We start from the raw sequence: 19,584 nt of genomic DNA, 5'->3' as shown, positions 1-19,584 counted from the left end.
CCCGTACTTGCGAATAATCTTGCGCTCGACCTGACGAGTGGCTTTTTTTATGCTCGGCGTGCTGCCTGACTGTGTCAGGCAGCACGCCTGACAATCTTTGTGACGTACGACACGTGATTGACGTCTCGCAACGCGCTCGCGTGTGATGGACCGGCGCTCAGACGAGATTGAGAGTTGCTTCCGTGGCTACCAGGTTGCTGATACAGAATTGGCATGTGCTTACATTGCGTGGCCGATCAAACATCAATCATAAGCTTCCAGCTCTTAACAAAACAGAGACTGGTATATTTACTGCATAGGAAAGAATGGCGGCTCCTATTCACCTTCACACTAGGGCTAACTTCGCGGATTTTCTTTTAAAATGCCTGGCATAAGCTCGTAAACATGAATTCGTAAATTCGCGGCGTACAGTAACATAAGTGAATTCTTAAATTTCTCGATGTTCCCTCCTCATCTTCTTTTATTGGTTTGTGTTCTGGTGCTCTTAGAGCCAAGCGTTTTTTTTTATTATTTCTTTCATGATCCGTAGAGTTGCTTCTATATTGATCTGTTATTTTGTTATACACTTGTTTTCACAGTGTTTAGTAACATTACTGGCTCTTTTTTTGTTTTATTGCACTTGTTAGCTAGGGCTCCCTTCGAGTACGCGAACTTTAGATACTTAACACTCGAGACACAAACAGAAGCCAAGGCCAGGTACCTGCTAAACTATTAAACGTAAGCGATTACGTTTACGTTAATTTCCTTCCAATTGATATATGCAGCGCACAAATACAGTAACTAGAACAAGCTGCCCTGGCTCTTTCATGCGTCCTCTGCAGCCATTCTGATGTTGTTTATTTTCCCCGTTGCTTTTTAAAGTTTTTGCCGGTCATCGTCCTTCATTTTCTACTGCAGGCGTCTGCAGCGAGACTGAAAACTCGCTCCAATGCGGTATTGTGACGTACTAACCTTGCGCAAACGATAGTGGTCACTCAATATCGAAATACTTACGTATTGGTCCCCTAAGACGCGCAGCGTTTCATTTTCTACAGTGAAGCTGTATATGGTTAGCTTGAAGCGTATCGATGTCCGTAGACCAAGAACCACGGGCCGATCCCGAAGATACAGTCGTTACTTTACAACGTGCAGTGACTCTTAAATAAACTTAACCATGCAAGTTTTGAAGTCTCTTGCCGCCCAATATCTACGACTAGACTGTATTTCTAGCATAAATGGACTAGGCAGTCTGTCTTTGTTCTTCCACTCTCTATCCTGTCTATGTAAAGGGAACATGGATATATATACGCGGATATGGAAAGGCGTGTACTTAAGTATATCTGTATGCATGTATGAAAGTGTTTTTGCGGGATGTTACTAAACTATGTGCTGCATCAGCTGAAATACCAAAGTTGTATTTATGATTATTGTAATTCGACTCAAAACACTTATATTTCGAGTCCATTTTTAAGAGAGGGGTCAGGATTCCATAAAAAAAAGGATCTTAAAATTTTTAACGTTTCGCCTCCCCCCGGGAGCCTTATTCGCAATGAGTGAAAACCTCCTTTCTTTTTCCCTTTCTTTTCCCTTTCTTTTTTCTTTTCATTTTTTTGTTGGTGTTCTCACCCCTCCTTTAAAAATGTATCATCCCGACCAGACGGGCTTCCGTCACACACTCGACTTCATTACGAGTCAATATACATACACTGTTCTTTATGTATAATTTATATCTATATGCATTTCTCTAGCTATAATTTTTTATGTGCTGTATATGCTATCATGCCATAAAGCGCCGGGACACTTGTCAGGCCTTATGTCGTTTTAGATAGTATTTCGATAAATATTATTTATTTTATTGCTAGAAAAAAATTCTCAGTCCCTGAGGCTTCCCTCTGAAAGTTTTAACTTTATGCTCGCAGATAAACTTCCTGCGTTCTTTGTAGTTTGATTGCGAGGTGAAAAATATTAGCCCTCGCTACCATTAGTGGCCAAGACTCGTGTGTTGGTTTTAATTTCGAGAACAAGAAAGGAAATTAAGATGAACGCTCGTCACGCTAAACCCCACCAGTCACATTTCGGTGAGTCGATGGTAAATAGATATTGTAACAAAAACATAAATGAAGCAGAACCCTAAGTCAAGCATCACAACTCGGGGATTGTCACAAAGGATGACATTATTGCATCTCTATGCAGGTGACAACAAAGTAGTAGTTTCTCTTCACTTTTCTTTTCACCTGCTAAATTTATCGAAGACGCGCCGGTACAATGCGCGCACGCGCTCGCTGTCACTGGTGACCCTCTCACCCGGAAGTCAGGTAACCGGAAGTAGAAACAGGTGCAGGAGAGAGTGGAGCACGCTCCAGTCGAGAAGGCACGCCTCCAAGCGGCGAAACGGGCGCACGCGGTCACGTGAAGCGACAGGCTTGCAACACAAGGAACAACGTGCAGAAGAACAGCCGAGTGCAAACATGCGGACGCTTACGCACATGCATACGTGTTTTCGCATGGGCACACGTAAAAAAGTCGTAGAAAACACGCAGGGCGCTGTAGGTACCAAAAAAAATTTAAAGAACATAAGCGCGCGAAAGTAGCCTCGAACGCGCCGAAACGAGACAGCGCGCTCGCGAGGTTAAAAGGGAGAAGATTCGCGGGATACAGGGAAAGGGCGATGGGCGCGCACGCATCCAATCGATGCGCGTTACCTGCACCGGCACGCCGCCACCGCACTCGACGGCGGTACCCGGGTCAACGACCCGGGGCCCGGGAATCCAGGGCGGGCTCTTTTCACGAAGCGGGGTCCCCGGGCAAACCATGGCGGGGCTTCTGTTCCCTCACTCTCTTCCCCTTGCTTGCCTCGGTCCCTGTTTTCCCCCACTTCGTCCCTGCTTCCTGAACGCACGCTTCCCCAAAATCCCCCTCCCCCATCGCTTTGTTCTTCGCACCCTGCCCCCGCGTTTCCGCACTCGTGCCCTTACGCGCACCTATGTCACAGCGGAGCACGGCCCGCTACCTTCGGCACCCCGAAGACTGGGGCCTCTCGCAAGAGTGCGACAGCCTCAAAGTTTTCCCCTTTTTATCCCATAGAAAGATTTTTTTCTTACCCCGAAACACAGCAGCTCCCCTTCGCCTCGCGCTTCCCGATGCGCCCTTCCCCAATGTGAGACCGCCTGCCGATATGATGACAGTCTTAAAGACGACCCAGTCACCTCCTGCCCGAGTGTTCCCTGCGTCCCTCCCTCCTCTCCATCTTTTTTCTCTCTCTCCTCTCTACTGGCCGCACATGTTCGCTATCCTGTTTTCGCGTGCGATGACCCGCCGCTGCTTTCCCGAGGGCTGAACGCGTTCTCTGCCGCACAGAGTTCCCTAAAAATATTAATAGGAGAAACACTTGGCGTGCGATCTTTCAGCTCCCGTGAGAATTATAGGTAATACATAAAATTTCTCACATTTTCGTACTCGTGACTTTAGATCTTAATGGGACATTATTCATTATACTTGAGATTGCTTAATTCCCGAGCAATATTGCTTTTTGAAAGGCAACAAGGCAAAAAGTATTCACCTAAGTGCATGAACATTACGTATTTTCCCATTTGTAACGCAACCTGTTTTCTTGACATGATCAGGTAATGATTAGTCAAGACAGGTAATATAAAAGTTTATAAATAGATATTAATTTAGGATCACGCGGTCTTTCTTGTTTTGTTTCTTTAGAGTGGGTGACATAGGCTTTTCGGGAGAGTCGTCAACATTTAACTTGATTGGATGGCTAGTCTGAGAAGGAACTCGCACAAGCACACGGCCCATTTTGTTATGATGTGTGTGACAGAACCATTTTAGCGGTGTTTGCAGGAGAGGCTGAAAGCGAGCATATCACGATGCCGCTTTTGCCCGACGGAAAACTGGCCAGTAGTATACATTACAGCAGTGTACACGAAGCAAAAGCAGTTCGGCGTTTCTAACTGCCAGTCATCTGACCCAGTTCTAGTTACTCACGTATCGGGTCAAAGTTATTACCCTGCCCGCATAGCTGAGCAAGAGACCCAGGACTCTTCGCATACAAATGAGTTGCATACATGTGCATTTTGAGCACGCCACGCGTCCCTTTTATTTTCTATTTGTTATTTTTATCAAGGAATCCGGTTACGGTTACAAAAAAAAAACGCACACGTGCACGAAAATCAGCCGCACAACGACAACGTCTAGAGAGCGCGAATGGACGCAGAAAAGGACTTTTACGCGTGATTTTCTGCACCGTACAAAAAACAAAGTCCGTGACGCTCGGGAACAAACGTCTCATAAGCGCGGCGATCTGCGTCACTCGTAAAGCAGAGAACAGCGCATTCGACTGACACCATTCCGCACACGGCCGCCATAAGTTGTAACGAGGGCGAAGCAGACATGCAAATCGTATTGTTCCAGCAAGTGCGCGGAAAACGCAGATTTAAAGTACGAAATGTTTATGCACGTTATCGTGAACGCTTTCGAAGATGATTTTTGTGGTTCCGCATTCTTCTTTTTTTTTCTATGACACACTTTCTCACGGAGCCAAGGAAAAAAATTGATGATGATATGTAGTGTTTAATGGCGCAAGGGCCAAGTGTGGCCAAAAAGCGCCAGGAAGAAAAAAATTGAGCAGTCGTTTTGTCTAATTCTGTGTGATGTGCTACAGCTTCGCTGGTTATCCACCTTCACAGATTGGAATGGGACACAAAAATTGAGGAGCCATTCCAGTCTGGAAAGGTGGATCACCAGCGAAGCTGTAGGACATCACACAGGGTTAGAGAAAAGTGCACGAACTAATTTTCATCATTCCGTAATGGTAGTGACAACAGCTTTCTGAATACTGTAATAAAAACTGATTGGTTCGGTTACAAGCTTAGACAGAGTACTAACCAAAGTTAAATCTGTTCACGACCGTTGTTGAGTGGTTCAGTCACATGGAATTGGTGTGGCACTTCAAACCGAACTCTTCTACCCCAAATTCAGTGAACCATTTCTTGCCTGCTTTTGAAATGTCCACATTGAAGCCTCCAACGACGATAACAGGGGTAATGTCATCACTGCTAGCCCATGCAAAGTGCGTGGTCATGAACTTCCCTATATCATACTTGGGTGTGACTAGAGATACATACACACAATGTATATCACAATTACTACGTCTTTCGTTTGCATGGCACAGACATCCCCACAGGCGGTGCCATTGTCCTCTTGCAAGGCAAGGGTGTATGGTTGCACATACATTTTGTCCTTTGCGTATATGGCTACGCCTCCTGCTCGTGCTTATTATTAGGGGCGGATTGCTTGAAGTCTGCTTCACTTCCGCCATGGGTCGGCCCGGTATTGCACTACCTTCGGGACCGACCCACGCTAACTTTCTTTATTATTGCCGCACAAACACGAAAAATACATGGAGCCCTAGCCATAAACAGCCTCGCTGTAAAAAAATGAAAAACGAGACATGAAACAATAGGTCAAGTAAAGGGTCGTGTTTTCCGAAGGACACCGCTTGTCCTATCCAGCTCTTCTTACCACGTCAACAAAAGACACAACTAAGTCACTGCTTGCAACCGTGTTACGCTGTCCTCCATATAGCTACATTTCTGCAAGCGGTCACCTCGAGGCAAGTAACAGATCTTCTGTGCGACACATCATCTTCTAGCGACCAGAAATAACGACAACGAAGACGATGCGGCTTACGTAAACGCACAGTGCTACCGTCGACAAGGCGAGAGCCTTCGTCAAGTCGGTGAAATCGAGGCTCTGAAATTGGCTCCCTTGCATGCTCAACCCCCCCCCCCCCCCCCTTTCGTTCTTTTTTCATTTCTGCAAATGCCGGGTCAATCAGCGTTGCCGCCGTGTCAGGGACACCGGCTGAAAGACGGAAAGCGATCGACGCTGCGTCGGTTCACCGTGAACAAAGGGGTTTGCGACAAATTTCGCTAAGGGGAGATGTGGTGCTAGTGTGTGCGGGCGCAGGAAGGATGGCCGGTCGGCCATCATGAAAATGATGGCTAGTGGCAAAAGGATTTGTGCAAGCTCTGCCCTTCCGGGCTGAAATGATTTTGCGGCTGTGGTGTATTGATCATGTTCGACAAATTGTTGTGGTACAAATCAAACAATTTTCTATTACTATACACGTGCATATAAGCTTATTACGTTCGCGGATTTAGAAAAAGAATAATGCTTTTACATTCAGAAACCTAAAGCGTGTTAAGTAACGTCATAAGAACGCCTGAAGTCGCAATCACGTGGACTGGACAAATATCACAAGTCATTCGGATGGCAGCTGAAGAGTTGTAGCGCTAGGATTCCCTCTAGTGATTTTACAAGGAAATTCGAATGACAAAGAAAAGCGACAAATAGCACCAAAGAAGTTCAGAAAGCAAGAATAGTTCATTCAGGACATGCAGCAATGCTCTAGTAATTTTTGGAAATTATTTGTCCCTTGCAATTGGGCTCAACGAAGTACGTTATATATCATTACCCGCATTGCGGACGCTTGGTGTCATTTAAATTGCAACACAAGTGTGGGATCTGTGAAATTCACAGGAATCATGCATATAAATTATACCTTAAAGTTGCAAGAACCATACTCCTAAATTTGAAGCGAACATGAGCGTCTTGCTTTTACTTTGCAACCTGTGGAAATATCTTGTTTCGCAAAGAATGAAAGATCCCTTTTCTAGTTCTAGCTTTATTTGCGATGAACGTAGGTAATGCGAAGTATTCTTTAGAATTAATAAAATATATTGCGCGTGTTTGTTTCTCCCTCACATCAAGCACGGCAAAGGTAAAGTAACCTTTACAGGAGCAGCGATTCCGGCTTTTAATTTTGAAGAGCCACAGTAAATCGCTATAGGCTTGAGAAGCATCATTTCCGAGCCCTATTATCATTCATATCACGCAAAAAGGGTTAATTAATAGCAACCAACCGGAAGGCCAAACATTATTCTCAAGTTTCGTATTTAATCATCAGCGCCGGTACGTCAGTGCAGCGCCGGCAATTTCAAAGCTTTCTTCTTTTTGAATGGCGGTGGTCTTCGGTTCAGAACGTGCAATTAATCCTCGAGTATCTTCGTTTCGTCTGTGTGGTGCTCGATGAATTGACAATGACTGCGGTTCATTTTAATTCATATGTGTTTTGCTTTCGAAACTACCATTACTTGCTGCGCTATCAGTGTGTATTCCATAATTCCACAACTCACATTATAAGATCAAGTCAGATTCAATGATCTTGTCGTATCGTACAGTGCGCTCGTTTAAACTTTAATTGAACAAGGTGACTAACAGATCCAGTTATTATTTACGTTTTATCATTATTCCTTTGTCTGGCTGTTTTGAGCCGGTCTGACTTCTGATGCGTGCTTTTTGACAAAGCGACGAGCAGTAGCCGGCTTCACCGATGGTACCAAACTCTCCGACGCGCACATGTAATAATAAAGGCGACAGATTGCAGTCTGTGTCACACTTTGACCCGGCGCCTGATCGTCTGCCAATGTCGGTCCAGCGTCCTCCGTACAGCAGCGGGCGCTACGCCAAATTAGATTCCAGGCGGCGCCGCGCTGTCTCGGGCGTCTCTGTGCAAAAAAGTAAACCCATAACAACTGGCGGCCATCCCGTAAGGAAGCCGCACGCTTCTCCTTCCTCCGCACTTCCTCAACGGAACCGGCTCAGAGTGTGTGTCCATGTAAAAGAAACCAGCAAGACTGGCAGAAGAGGGATAAAAAAAGTCCAGTACGATACCCACAAATCCTTGCTGCGAGTGAAAAACAACAACCAAACGGCAAAGAACTTGCGAAGTACTAAGCGAAGGCACGGACACCAACATGGGGAAGCGCTCGAGCAGACGATCGGGCGCGAGAACGAAGTGTAACAGCCCGATAGGCGCCCGCCGGTTACGTCACTGCCCGGGCTCGGCCAATGGGAAAGAGGGAGCGACGCGGCGGCGCCAAGTCTCGTAGCGTTCGCCGCACCCTGCCCCCGTATTGTGAGTTCCTTGTCCCCCATAGAGCGCGCGCGCCGGCGCGCGGGAAAGCGCAGACCGCGAGAGCCCCGAAACCACGCGCACGCGCGCGAAAGGAGGTCACTGGGGATAGCGCGAGTTAAAAAAAGGAAAGCGCGGGCGCTGTCGGGGAAGGGACGACGCCTGTCAAAAGGCGAGCGGCATCTTGGCGCGCTCACACTTCCGCGTTCCCTGAGGCGAGCGGAGCGGCGCGCGCGCGTGATACCGAAGTCGAAAAGCGCGGAAAAAGAAAAAAAAAGAAGAAGGGTGGCGCTTGATCCACCGCATCACTAGCCAGTTGCTCACGGGCGCGGTTGTAGTAGCCCTCTTCGAATCCCTCCCAGGCTTCTTGCGAGAGCTTTTTGTACTCTTTTTCACTTCCGCCCTACAACCTCTTCCTCTTCTACTTCCTTCCCAACTCCTGCTGCCCTTTGCGGGATCGAACCCAGAGCATCGTAGGAGACCGAGCATGCCTGAACAGAGCAACGACTACAGGGTTGTAGTGTTTGGAGCCGGCGGTGTCGGGAAGAGCTCCCTGGTGCTACGCTTTGTCAAAGGAACGTTCCGGGAAAGCTACATCCCCACCATTGAAGACACCTACAGACAGGTAAGCTGCATTCCGCACCGCTTTCTGCAAGCACTGCTAGGTTGATTGAATTTTGGACCAGCGGGACTGAGCAACTCCAAGTAAAAAAAAAAAGAGATTGTGTATGTGAGAGACGCCTATTGAGGAGGGCCAAGGGTTATTTGACGTGCTCCAAAATAAAAATACATAAGCATCCTTGCGTTTCGCCCCCGTCGAAGAGCGGCTTCTGCGACGGGAAGTCAAACCTGTGACCTCGTACCCGACAGCTATGTTCCATAGCCCCTGAAGCAGTGTGATGGGTCACCGCTAGGTTGACCAGGTCCAATGTAGGAAGTGGCTGATACAGAAGCAGTAATCATTCTCTAATTATTAGTACCGAATAGGGAAATGAAAGAAAAATTAAGTGTGTTCTCGCCAAAAAAGTATATCAATGCATAAAAACGCATGTATCTGTGGCGCTATATATCAATTATATTTTCTTTCTGTCCAACTATTTTAGACTTCTCTGATAATATCTGCAGAAACTGCAAAATGCATGGTTTGAGAGCAACACGAAATGAAAAATCTTTCACGCGCTTAAAATACTAAACTCAAGAAGCAAGCTATTACTATGATTTTGTAAATCGTTATAGTGGAGGCAGGGAGTGTTTAAAAAAATACATAGCCGCCTTATTCAGCGTGCACGTGCGCACTTGTAATCAGCGCGACTAATGGAAAAGAATTAGTGCTCGTCAAATATGCCGGTAGCTGTCGAGGGCTCGGGAGTGTTTCGAGGTCGCATATATGAGGAAAGTGCGAAGATCATGCTGCCAGGTCAGACGTGAATTCCGAAATCTTTCTACAAGCACTCTGTGTGTAAAGCGTTATGTTGCTAAACGCAATGCCGCGAGTTACATTTCGGCCCCGCAATTATGCGAGCAAAATACAATAAAATTGAAATCGTACACTACTGCATCCTTCCTAACCTCCGTGTTGACTTTGGACGTTGGACCTAATGAGTAAGTAGTCCGTGAACTTGAAAAAGGTCGAAAATAAATTGCTAGACAGGCTTATGTAATCAGCTTTAAGCTGTGGTGAAGATACTATGAGTTTCCTTTTTATTTAGTAATGTTTATTTTTTATTCATTTTTTACCTTACTGCGCATGTGTAGACCATGAACTTTTTCCTTACTTCCCGGAATATATCAGTTTTTAGTGACCACCCCCGTTGTCCTCTGCCTCGTTCATCTCTCTGTTTATCTCCCTTTTCTTTCGCTCTCTCAAAATTAACGATGAAACATCCGCACTTCAGGGTACAATCCCACACTGCCCCAACGCCATTAGCGTAACGCCCTCCACAAGGCCACTTCTTGCAGCCGGAAGCGAGCGCGATCGCTTCCGCGCTCCGAACCAGGGTCGACAACCTAGACCCCGTGGTCAAGGGGCCGCCGCCATGGAGTTCATTGTCCGACGAGCCGGGCGGGGCCGCCGCCCAACCTGTCCCACCTTCGGCACGTTCGATCTTTCTCGCAACGTTCGCTAGGGAACGACCCGTTCGTACTTCTCGAGGTGTTTCGAAGTTAACGGTAACTGTGCGAAGATAACTCTTTTTCCCAAGTGGCAGTGTATCAGGTTCGATATATGAACAACGCCCGTGAATCGCAAATCCTACCGCCCGGTTTACCTCTCCCTCTATCTCTCCTTCCGACTGTATATCTCCTTTCTCACAGAGGCCCCTCCTCTAGGTCCCGCTGGCACCGCTGCCTCACTAGTGGAAGTGGCGCCATCTCTCGGATAAAGCAGAAACGACAGTGCTCGAACAACACGCAGCCCCCTCCTCCTCTTCCTTCGTCCGCTAGTCGCTTCTTCTTTCTCTCGAAATAACGTGAAAATAAACGTTCGCGGGTTGCGGATTCGTCGTGCTCTGGTTATTGATATGGTGCCGCGGGCTATGGCTCACTTATGTACGCTGGTACTTCCCTGCATCTTTCTTCTTCTTTCTGTTTCTATATTTCTTTATATTCCTTCTTCAGAGGAATTAACTTCAGATGACCGGGATAGCAGGCCCTTCAGTCGCCTATTTTCTCATGATCCCGTAGTTCAATAAAAGAAACGGAGCTCGTTGCAATCAGCATTACATGTGCTTCCCGGGGCTGCATTCAAAATATTCTTCCTTTGCGTTCCGTGGTGGACGCCTGCAACGATATCTGGCGCACACTGTTGGGAACTCCCTCGCTCTCTCTCCTTCTCCCTACCTGCTTTTCCTCCCTTTTCCCTTCGTAGGGTAACAAACCGGACGCATGTCTGGTTGACCTCCTCACGGTTTCTTCTTTTTCTGTTTCTCTTCTGTCTCTCAGAGCTACTCATTTATGGCGTTCGGTTTGCACTCTTAGGAATAAATGTATATATAGAACAGAACCTCATTATAGCGAAGTCGTTGGGATCTGGAAAAATTCGAGCATTTCAGTAATTTCGCTATAGCCGTAGTTCACCATTTGTTTTTCTTTTTTTTTTCTGACTACGATAACATTTTTCTGAGCAGATCAGGTTGCTCACCATTCATAAGAGCACAAATTGGCGCTTTATTGAAACGCAGATTCACAGACTGCAATCATTGCGCATAGGAATGCTGCTAACATTTCTCTCATAGCAAAGCGTGGCGTCCAGCTTGATAACAATGCAGGACAAGCAATGCACGCACAAATTGTCGAAGTAACTGAAACAATGTGCCAAACGCATTGAAAATGCGATCGTTGTTTACCCCGTCATCTTCCGGAAGTTATAGCTCTTGGTGCCTTTTTATGTAGTAAGGAAACGTATTTTTCTATCCGCTTCTGCCCTACGGCCGCATTCACTGTATCAGCGACAAAAAAGGTACGTCAAAACTGAGACCTGGGCGAGTTGGTGTGGTTCCATCTTAACAAAAAAGTGCGCTAAAAAGACGTAGGCGATATAGAGAGAAACGAGACAGAAACGCGTTTGTGCCCGCGTTTATCGTTTCTCTCTATCTCGTCTACGTCTTTTTCGCGCAGTTTTTTGCTGAGATAAAAAATATTCAGGGCCCTGTGAGTGTGTCATCGGGGCCAGTGTTTACCTCCAATACAGCCGTTCGTTCGCTATACGCGCATTAACTGTAACCAGGCTTGACCGCACCGCCTCTTGGTTTATTGGTTCGATGGACTTTTTATATGCAAGAACCGGACGTTACTTGAGCGAGAAATCACAATGTTCGTGTAGTTAATAAAATAAATTTTCACTAATTACCTTTCTAATTAGTGATTTTAGGGCACATGTTGCAATTCAGAAATTGAAGCTCATCTGTAGTGACGTACGGTCTGCTTGGCAGAAATCGCCAGCCCAGCACCCTTTTCAAAGATGTCCGGCCACAAAGCGGGCGACCAAATGCACGGACGTTCCAAGGAACAGTTTAGCAGAAGCCTAAGTCAAGCAGTTCGGAATGATCTTGAATGTCGCTGCAGCACAGTATTCTAGCAGATTTTGGAAGCAGGGATGTCAAAAATGGCACTAGTCTGAAGGCTTCTGTGAAGTAAACATGATTTCGCTTCTGCTCGGCTTCAATTTTTCAAGTGGAACGCACACGCCCTAAAATGAATAACTTAAAAGGTTCATAAGGGAATAATTTTAATAAGCTGCCCTAACGTCACCAATTGTGGAAAGTAAGGTGCGCTTCTTCAGGTAATACACCTCATGGTCCGGCGATCTAAAAAAAATCAAATAAAAAAGGAAAGTATACCCACTGTTCCAGTGCGTCAACGCATTGGAACCTAGGCACAATACGCGTGCAGTGTATCCCAGAAGGTTCCGTGGTGAGATACAATATCATCAGGAACATAATTTCGCTGTGTTACGGCACGGGACAATGCCGACGGGATAAACGTCGCTCGCGGTCCATCTCCTCGACGTCGTCTGCTTCTGCTGCAGGTGATCAGCTGCAACAAGAACGTGTGCACGCTCCAGATCACGGACACGACGGGCAGCCACCAGTTTCCCGCCATGCAGAGGCTCAACATCTCCAGGGGGCACGCGTTCATCCTCGTCTACTCCATCACCTCGGCCCAGAGCCTGGAGGAGCTCAGGCCCATCTTCGAAATCATACGAGAGGTGATCATCACCTTGCAGACGACACGCAAAAGAAAAAGGCAGCGTCGGTAGAGTGATGTCACCCCAAGTTTCGCTAGGCCGGCACCGTCGCCAAAGGTCTCGGTAGTTGTAATCCTCAGAGTGCAAAAAGGTCAAGTCTATGGGAAAATTGTAAAGATATAAAAAGTAAGACTTTTGTGTAATTACGATAGTAAATACATACATAGCAGCCTCACTTAAGGTATCGGCGTCACGTTCTGGTATACTGTTCTAGCCAGAGTTTCCCATAAGTTTTGCCAGAGGGGACTCAGGCGCTAGTGAATGCGGGTGCTGCAAGCAAAGCGATTTAACCAAGATGAAAATGATGGCTACAGCACATGGGATTCGCTAAACTTTGTCCCTTTGACTTCAAACGGCTCTGTGACTTTGCAAAGTGATAGGAACCCCGAGTCCGAGCTCTTAAATACATGGGAAAGGAGAAGTCGTTTTTCCCGGTAACCACTGCACCAACTTTAGTGAGGTTTGTCGCATTTTAAACAAAAAGGTAAAATCTGGTGACCGTTGGTAGCGAACGTTTGGTTTAGGCCATCGATTTCTGAGCAACAATTGTTGAAAATCGCAAATTTTCAGAAAGGCGTACTATCAAGTTTAAAGCTCTGTAACTCAGCAGTGAAAACCGATATCGCAACTCTCTAAATTCCGTGTAGTAGTACATCTAAAGTGGACAAATATGATTTATTATGCGTGGCTTTCAAATCAACTACTAATATGTTATCAGGACGTTAGCAAAACCCCTGTAATCAATGTAACAAAGTCACATAATACATACACTGACATATTCAATTTGTTCGCTTTGAATGCTCTAACGGATGCAGTTTACATAACTGCGATATCTGTTTTTGGTGCAGCGCTACGAATTGGTTAACTTCGTGCTTCTATTTCTTTTTTCGTGCATACCAATTTTCGAAAATTTCTTCTATATTTCAGACCCTCAATCAAAACTCTGCTTCCAGCAATCACTACAATTTGACTTTCTCTGTCAAATGCAACAAATTTCATTAAAATCGGTCCGGGGGTTATCTCAGAAAAGCGTCTTCGCATTTTATATATATTTGAATAGGCCGCGTTAGAGTTGGGCCCGAGCTAAAACTTCCTCTTAAGCCCCGTAATATTTACAGCGAAGCTGCTCATGGCCAGGTTCTGGTGGGACAATTTTTCATACGTCGGCCAATCCGGAAGATAGTGCCACGCCGGGCCGACACGCGGCGGAGGTGAAGCAGGCGCTGAGGGGCCCACGCATGCGCAGCGTCGCCGGTCGGGTCCTTTTTGGCCGAGCGGGCCGAGCGTTTAACGCAGCCCTTCGCGTGGGGCGGTGCGTTCACTCTTCTGCTCTCCTCGCGCGGCGCAGGTGAAGAGCGGCGAGACGGAGGGCATCCCGATCATGCTGGTGGGCAACAAGTTCGACGAGGCCGAGTCCCGCGAGGTGCCGCCCGAGACCGGCCAGGAGCAGGCCAAGCGATGGTCATGCGGCTTCCTCGAGACATCGGCCAAGACCAACCACAACGTGCGCGAGCTGTTCCAGGAGCTGCTCAACATGGAGAAACGCCGCTCCGTGTCGCTCCAGCTGGACACCAAGAAGACCAAGTCGCAGCTTCGCAAGGAGAAACTCAAGGGCAAGTGTCTCGTCATGTGAGGAAACACCCCCCCGACGATCCACAGGAGAGAGACGTCGAAGCGCCGCTGCAATGGAGAGGAGAAGAAGGACCACCACGGCAGCTGGAAGGTCGCGACTCGATGTACCACGTAGAGCCACACCAATACACAAACATACACGAAAATACACGCACACAAACACGCGCGCGTAAACATTCGGCGGGAGCTCGGGCACACGTGAGCGACCAAACCACAAGCACGTACCTACATGGCCGCGTTTGCTTGCGCGTCAAAATGGTGCGTCGTCTGTCGGCGTCGCCGCATCGAGACTCGTAGTTGCCGCCGTCTGCAGAGAATACGTCACGCGTTACGTGCACTTGACAAACGCCTGCAACCGTTCTTACCAGCTGGCTACTTGGGCCGAGTACTGACGAGCAGCCACTGATGACGACGCCGGGCGACGCGACGCGTGGCAAGACGTTCCATGGGGGTGGCGCTTCAAAGCCGAGCTCCTAGGCAACCTCGCAAGGTTTTGGCGCTTTCTCTTCTACCCGCCTTATTCTAGGTTCGCCGTTCCTTGCCTCACTTTTGAAAAAATAGGTGCGGGCTTCTGTTAGCATCGTGGCTAAAAGGAACTGAGGTTTGTGTGAGTCTCCTCTAAAATTTCGCAGCTGTTCGTTTTCAAGTGAGCTTGGAAGGACCGCATCAATAATGGGCAGTGAGTCTATTGCGCCGTCTAGCGCGAACTTGTGCCTCCAGAGATTTCCGAAACCTTTCTCATTTTCATTTCGCTGCACATCACAAAAGAACGTTCTGGCCAGAATATAGAATCTTTATAAACAGCTTATAGACTTATTTCTCAAAATTTAATGTCGACTTATCTCTGTAGACTTACATTTCTGCAAACTGCTCGTCTGATAATTTTTATCCAACAATCTGACCAAAGTCTCCAAATACTTTCATCTATCCCCAGTTTTGTATACTTGATACAGACAAAGGATAAGTCTATAAAAATGCAAGGCAGTATTTCTACAGACAATATATATTCATTTTTACAAGATGCGGCACTTCTCACTGCTTCCCGCATTGGTCGGCAGCTCGAGGATTTCATGTACAGACACCAATGTTGCGTGGATAATTTACATTGGCTCGTATCGTTGCGTACGGAAAGTACATTGAATATTACATCACTCATGGCCGGTAGCTAATAATAGCGAGCCAGCGCTATCACAACTACGGTTTCGCTTCTCTTGTTCTGGTGGCTACCGGTCACACTGTCTACCAGTGAAGTTCTATCTGGCAGCGTCAGTTCTGACTTCGTTCTGGCAACCGAAACTTTGAGGAGAGTCGCACATTCGCATCAAGTTCTTTCTTGTCACCGATTGCTTCCTACAGCGAAGGTCGCAGCGTGAACCAAGACAACCTGTTTCAGGAACCCGGCTGCGCATTTCTCGGCGAAAAGTAGTTCAACCAACACTGGCAGAGTTATTGACATTTCTTGCGCTAATTTATTCAGGGTTTTGTTTCTCGCTGTGCCTGTCTAAACACAGCGGCGGAGCGTGTAAACCTGCTCTCTGACAGCTCTGGCCCAGGTCATATTATGAGGGACTACACGCGAGCGCGCAACGCTGCGTCTGTCGTATATCACCGAATGACCCATGATTTGAAGTTATCTGGAGTGTTTGTGTGCGCCACATCACCTAATGGTGTCAAAAGATATTTCAGCGTCGTATTTCCGAAAAGAAAGCTCGTGGTGTGCTTGAAATAATTTACCATGCCACCGTCAGTTCGCAACTGTCTCGAATCTGCACCAGACAATGGATATGGTTAGTGCTCCAGAACAGATAGAAGATGGTGCAAAGCGAATGTTCAGATGCAAGCAACTGACGCTCGCCTTTCCATGCCGGACACAAACACTTTTGGCATGTCTGGTTTGAATACGGTTGTCCTGAATCTTTCACTCAAAGTTTTACCCGAAACCGACACTTTCAACTGTGCCGTTTCTTTGAGGCTGTTCGTGAAACAACATCCACAGACACACACTGACATGAAGAAACTCTTTCCCTTCGTTCCCTTTTCACATTTTTGGTACTTGGTACTTGTGCTAACCTGACCGTGCTAAGGGCCAGGACGTACTCACCGATTTTTAAGAAAACACAAATAGCGAGCAGCGAGGTGCTCGTCTTGCCTGATGTACCGCTACGCGATACCATATCCGAAACGTCTGTACTTAAGGTTTGTGTTCGACAGTGTGTGTACCTTGTTGACAAGATGACAACTATTGTTACTGTTGAGATATATTGTTTGTTCGCTGTGAGTAATCGCGAGAATGCAAGGAGGGTCTATCGTTACGCGGTGCCTGGGTAAATAAGTGATAGAGGAAGGAAGGCAAGGAGAACGGGAAAGTGTCATTGGGTGCCTTGCTGGTGACGTCACAAACGACGTTCTGAAAGAGCTGCTTTTAGAAAAACGTTTCGCTGATGCTGCCCCCAAGTAGCCGTTCTCTCGTGAGCTTAAGTCCAGCTCTTCTGAAGAGTCACAGTTCGGATCAATGCCATCACTTCAAGAAAAGGTCTCAAGGGTTAGTGTTCACAACATGTCACCCTCAAGAGAACAGCTATCTATTACTGCGCGGTCAAGCTCTATTCGGATAACGGATGCGGAGCTGCTAATTTATATCTACGAGGCCGCCTCATAAAGCACAACATCGTGTAAAGTTGGGTCAAAAAATAGCAGTAATCTTTTACGTATGGGACGCAGTTTATATGTGCGTCACTTTAATTTTGCAGATATGTCCCAAAATAGCCAAGACACCCATATGAATGATAGATATGCGCACATATCCACGATAAACGTCTCTTGAGAGCCGAGGTGCTCATTCTTCGAACAGCATTAAATCATTGATTCTTACAAACTTGGTCAGGCTCGTGTCGTTCTAAGCGTACAAACTTCGCGAAAGGCAGCACTACAGACAAGTGACGTCACTGCGAAGGCTTCCCTTCAGGAAACCATATCCAGCAAACACATTCGCTTTGAAGACGGTGAAATAATAATGAAACGCCGCGTGTTATTTACAGTTTACCTGCATCGTCTGCTAGCGAATAAGGTCGATGCACGTCAAAGGGGTATTCTTTCCCGTTCGCCTATGCCTCGGGTGTGATACGGCACGCATTTCCGCTCGCAGATGGCTCGTATATTTTTTCCTGTGCTTTTTCTTACTGCATAGCGTTTACCGCATAGCCCTGAAGAAATTTATAGACGACATATATTTTCTCATTTTGTTACGTTGAAATGACTATATTTACGGAGCGTTACGGGTAGGGTCACGCGAAGCAGACTTTGAACCATTTTGGCATGTTTGAACAATAAATGTGGCGGCTGCGCCTTTTTCTTTTCTGTTTCCTGCCTCCCGAAGTCTCCGTGAGCATTCGGTCCACGGACTCGTTAGTATCCTGGGCACGGGTTGCATTTGATGCGCCTTGCAGGTACACGGCTTACTTCAAACAACGACAACTTCTGGTCGGTCGCTTTCACTGTCTTTTTCCGTCCCCCTCCCCTTTTTTTTGTTCGCGGATTGAGCCAGTGTGGTGGATCTGGACGCGTGCTAGCTGGCTCCTCACTCGAGTGGAGCAAAAATGGCGCACGTAAGGGGGCAAGACCACAGAAATCCTGAGGAGAATTATGTGGCCTTTCTATAACTTCACAGAGGCGTCTCACCGCAGCGAGTTAAGAGGGCGCTGCGGTAGAAAGCGCCTTGACTGGTGCACCAGACGGCGTAAGTAATGGACTTCCCCGCGCTTCGAAAAACTGCAGACGCTGAGCGTCGCGACTATAGATGGCGCTCCATGTCAGAAACGAGGAAAATTCAGCTTCCTCAGAAAAAAAGACGCGGCAAGTCAAGTATGACGTCACAATATGCGTCTCAGTGCTTGAACTGGTGGCCGTTGCAAGGAATACGTCGCGCACGTGACGTTTTAGGCAGAGAGGCGTAGGAAACACTCTGCCTAACGCACAAGTGCATTTGTTCGCAAATGGCGTTGCAGCTGAACCGGCTGACTTTTCTTTTGAAGGCAGACGAAGAGGTAGGTCACTTAGCGAGACTGCGTCTGTTGTTGCAGACGATACTCCCGCATGGAAAGTGCGTAGCTTACGAGCAGCCGGATGGCGCCGAGTGTGCAGGAGCACGACAAAATGGCGGCGCTCTTTCGTCCATGCAGACATACCGGAACCGTGTTCCGGCGCCGTCGACGATACTCTGCGCGGCTACAGCGCCGCTTCGAAGCACACACTGTGGCCGAGAGACCGACTACAACGTTACTACTGTGGTGCCGAACGATGGGTGCTGACAAATTGAGATTGGTCGTTGAGTTTTGTGAGACGAGCGGGATAGAAAAAAATGGATGCCAGGGCGAGTGGTGCGTATGCGACATCTATTTTTTCGGTGTGAAAACTGGGTTGCCAAGCGAGATGGCCACTCACTATTGATGTGTAATTACATATCGTCGAGGCGAACGAGACATGTGGCAGATTTAGTGGCCCCACGTCTAACAGCGTTCATTCTTGCTTGATGAACCTGGCGTAGATATTATGTATTATACACATGAAACACCCGTGCCGCGCATGCGCGGAAGTGTTACTGCAAGCTATGTATGTATATAATGCAAAAACACGAGCGAGCACGTTCGAACCCTTTCTCCCAGCGGGCACATCTACTACCAGAAGAGTGGACCAGGTTACAGCCGCAATTATCTGGTTGCATCTTCTTCCAATGCCATAATTATTCGAGAAACAAGAAAAAAATACGAATCAAGAAAACGGCGGTAGGCCGGGGTTCCTTTGTAACTTAACTTGAAAGTCTTGTTAAGAACGTGAAATTTTAGCCGAGATAATGATAAAAAGGAGCAGTGATGACATACTATGTGGTCCCTGAAACTCGTATCAGAGGTTTGTTGCAATGAAACAGCTGGAGAGATCAGCTAGTAAATATTGGCGCCCATGACCGAGTGCTAACGATGAGGTTGAATGCGAGTGCTACAACACATGTCACCCACACGGACGCTTGAGAAAGTGCGCACTTGTGTCGGTTTATTCGCCATCGCTACGTCATAGATATTGTTCGGAAACTTAACTATGCGAAATCAAACATGAGATCGTTTCATCGACTACACCGGAATGAAGAATAGGCGTTTTAGGTACGTATGAAAGTAGTGAAGAAACATAAATTGAGCGAATTAATGCCTGGACAACGTGGCTCTGGTCGACAAAAAAATATGCGGTGCACTCT

General features: G+C 47.1%; 1 protein-coding gene across 1 annotated transcript in view; it reads left to right on the top strand.

The window, feature by feature from the left end:
* The window catches only part of LOC142560872 (GTP-binding protein Di-Ras2), a 198,993-nt gene extending 184,558 nt beyond the window's left edge, over nt 1-14,435 (top strand). Inside the window, exons 2-4 of the mRNA XM_075673282.1 lie at nt 8,431-8,588; nt 12,489-12,668; nt 14,056-14,435. Of these exons, the coding sequence (XP_075529397.1) occupies nt 8,451-8,588; nt 12,489-12,668; nt 14,056-14,340 (603 nt within the window). The 5' untranslated portion in view covers nt 8,431-8,450 and the 3' untranslated portion in view covers nt 14,341-14,435. The remainder of the gene's footprint in view (nt 1-8,430; nt 8,589-12,488; nt 12,669-14,055) is intronic.
* The last annotated feature ends 5,149 nt before the right edge of the window (nt 14,436-19,584 follow it).

This window comes from Dermacentor variabilis, chromosome 10, assembly GCF_050947875.1.
Source record: "Dermacentor variabilis isolate Ectoservices chromosome 10, ASM5094787v1, whole genome shotgun sequence".
In the NCBI taxonomy this organism is placed as follows: Eukaryota; Metazoa; Arthropoda; class Arachnida; order Ixodida; family Ixodidae; genus Dermacentor; species Dermacentor variabilis.
The sequence above is the reverse complement of the archived record's forward strand: the minus strand, read 5'-3'. Positions and strand labels throughout refer to the sequence as shown.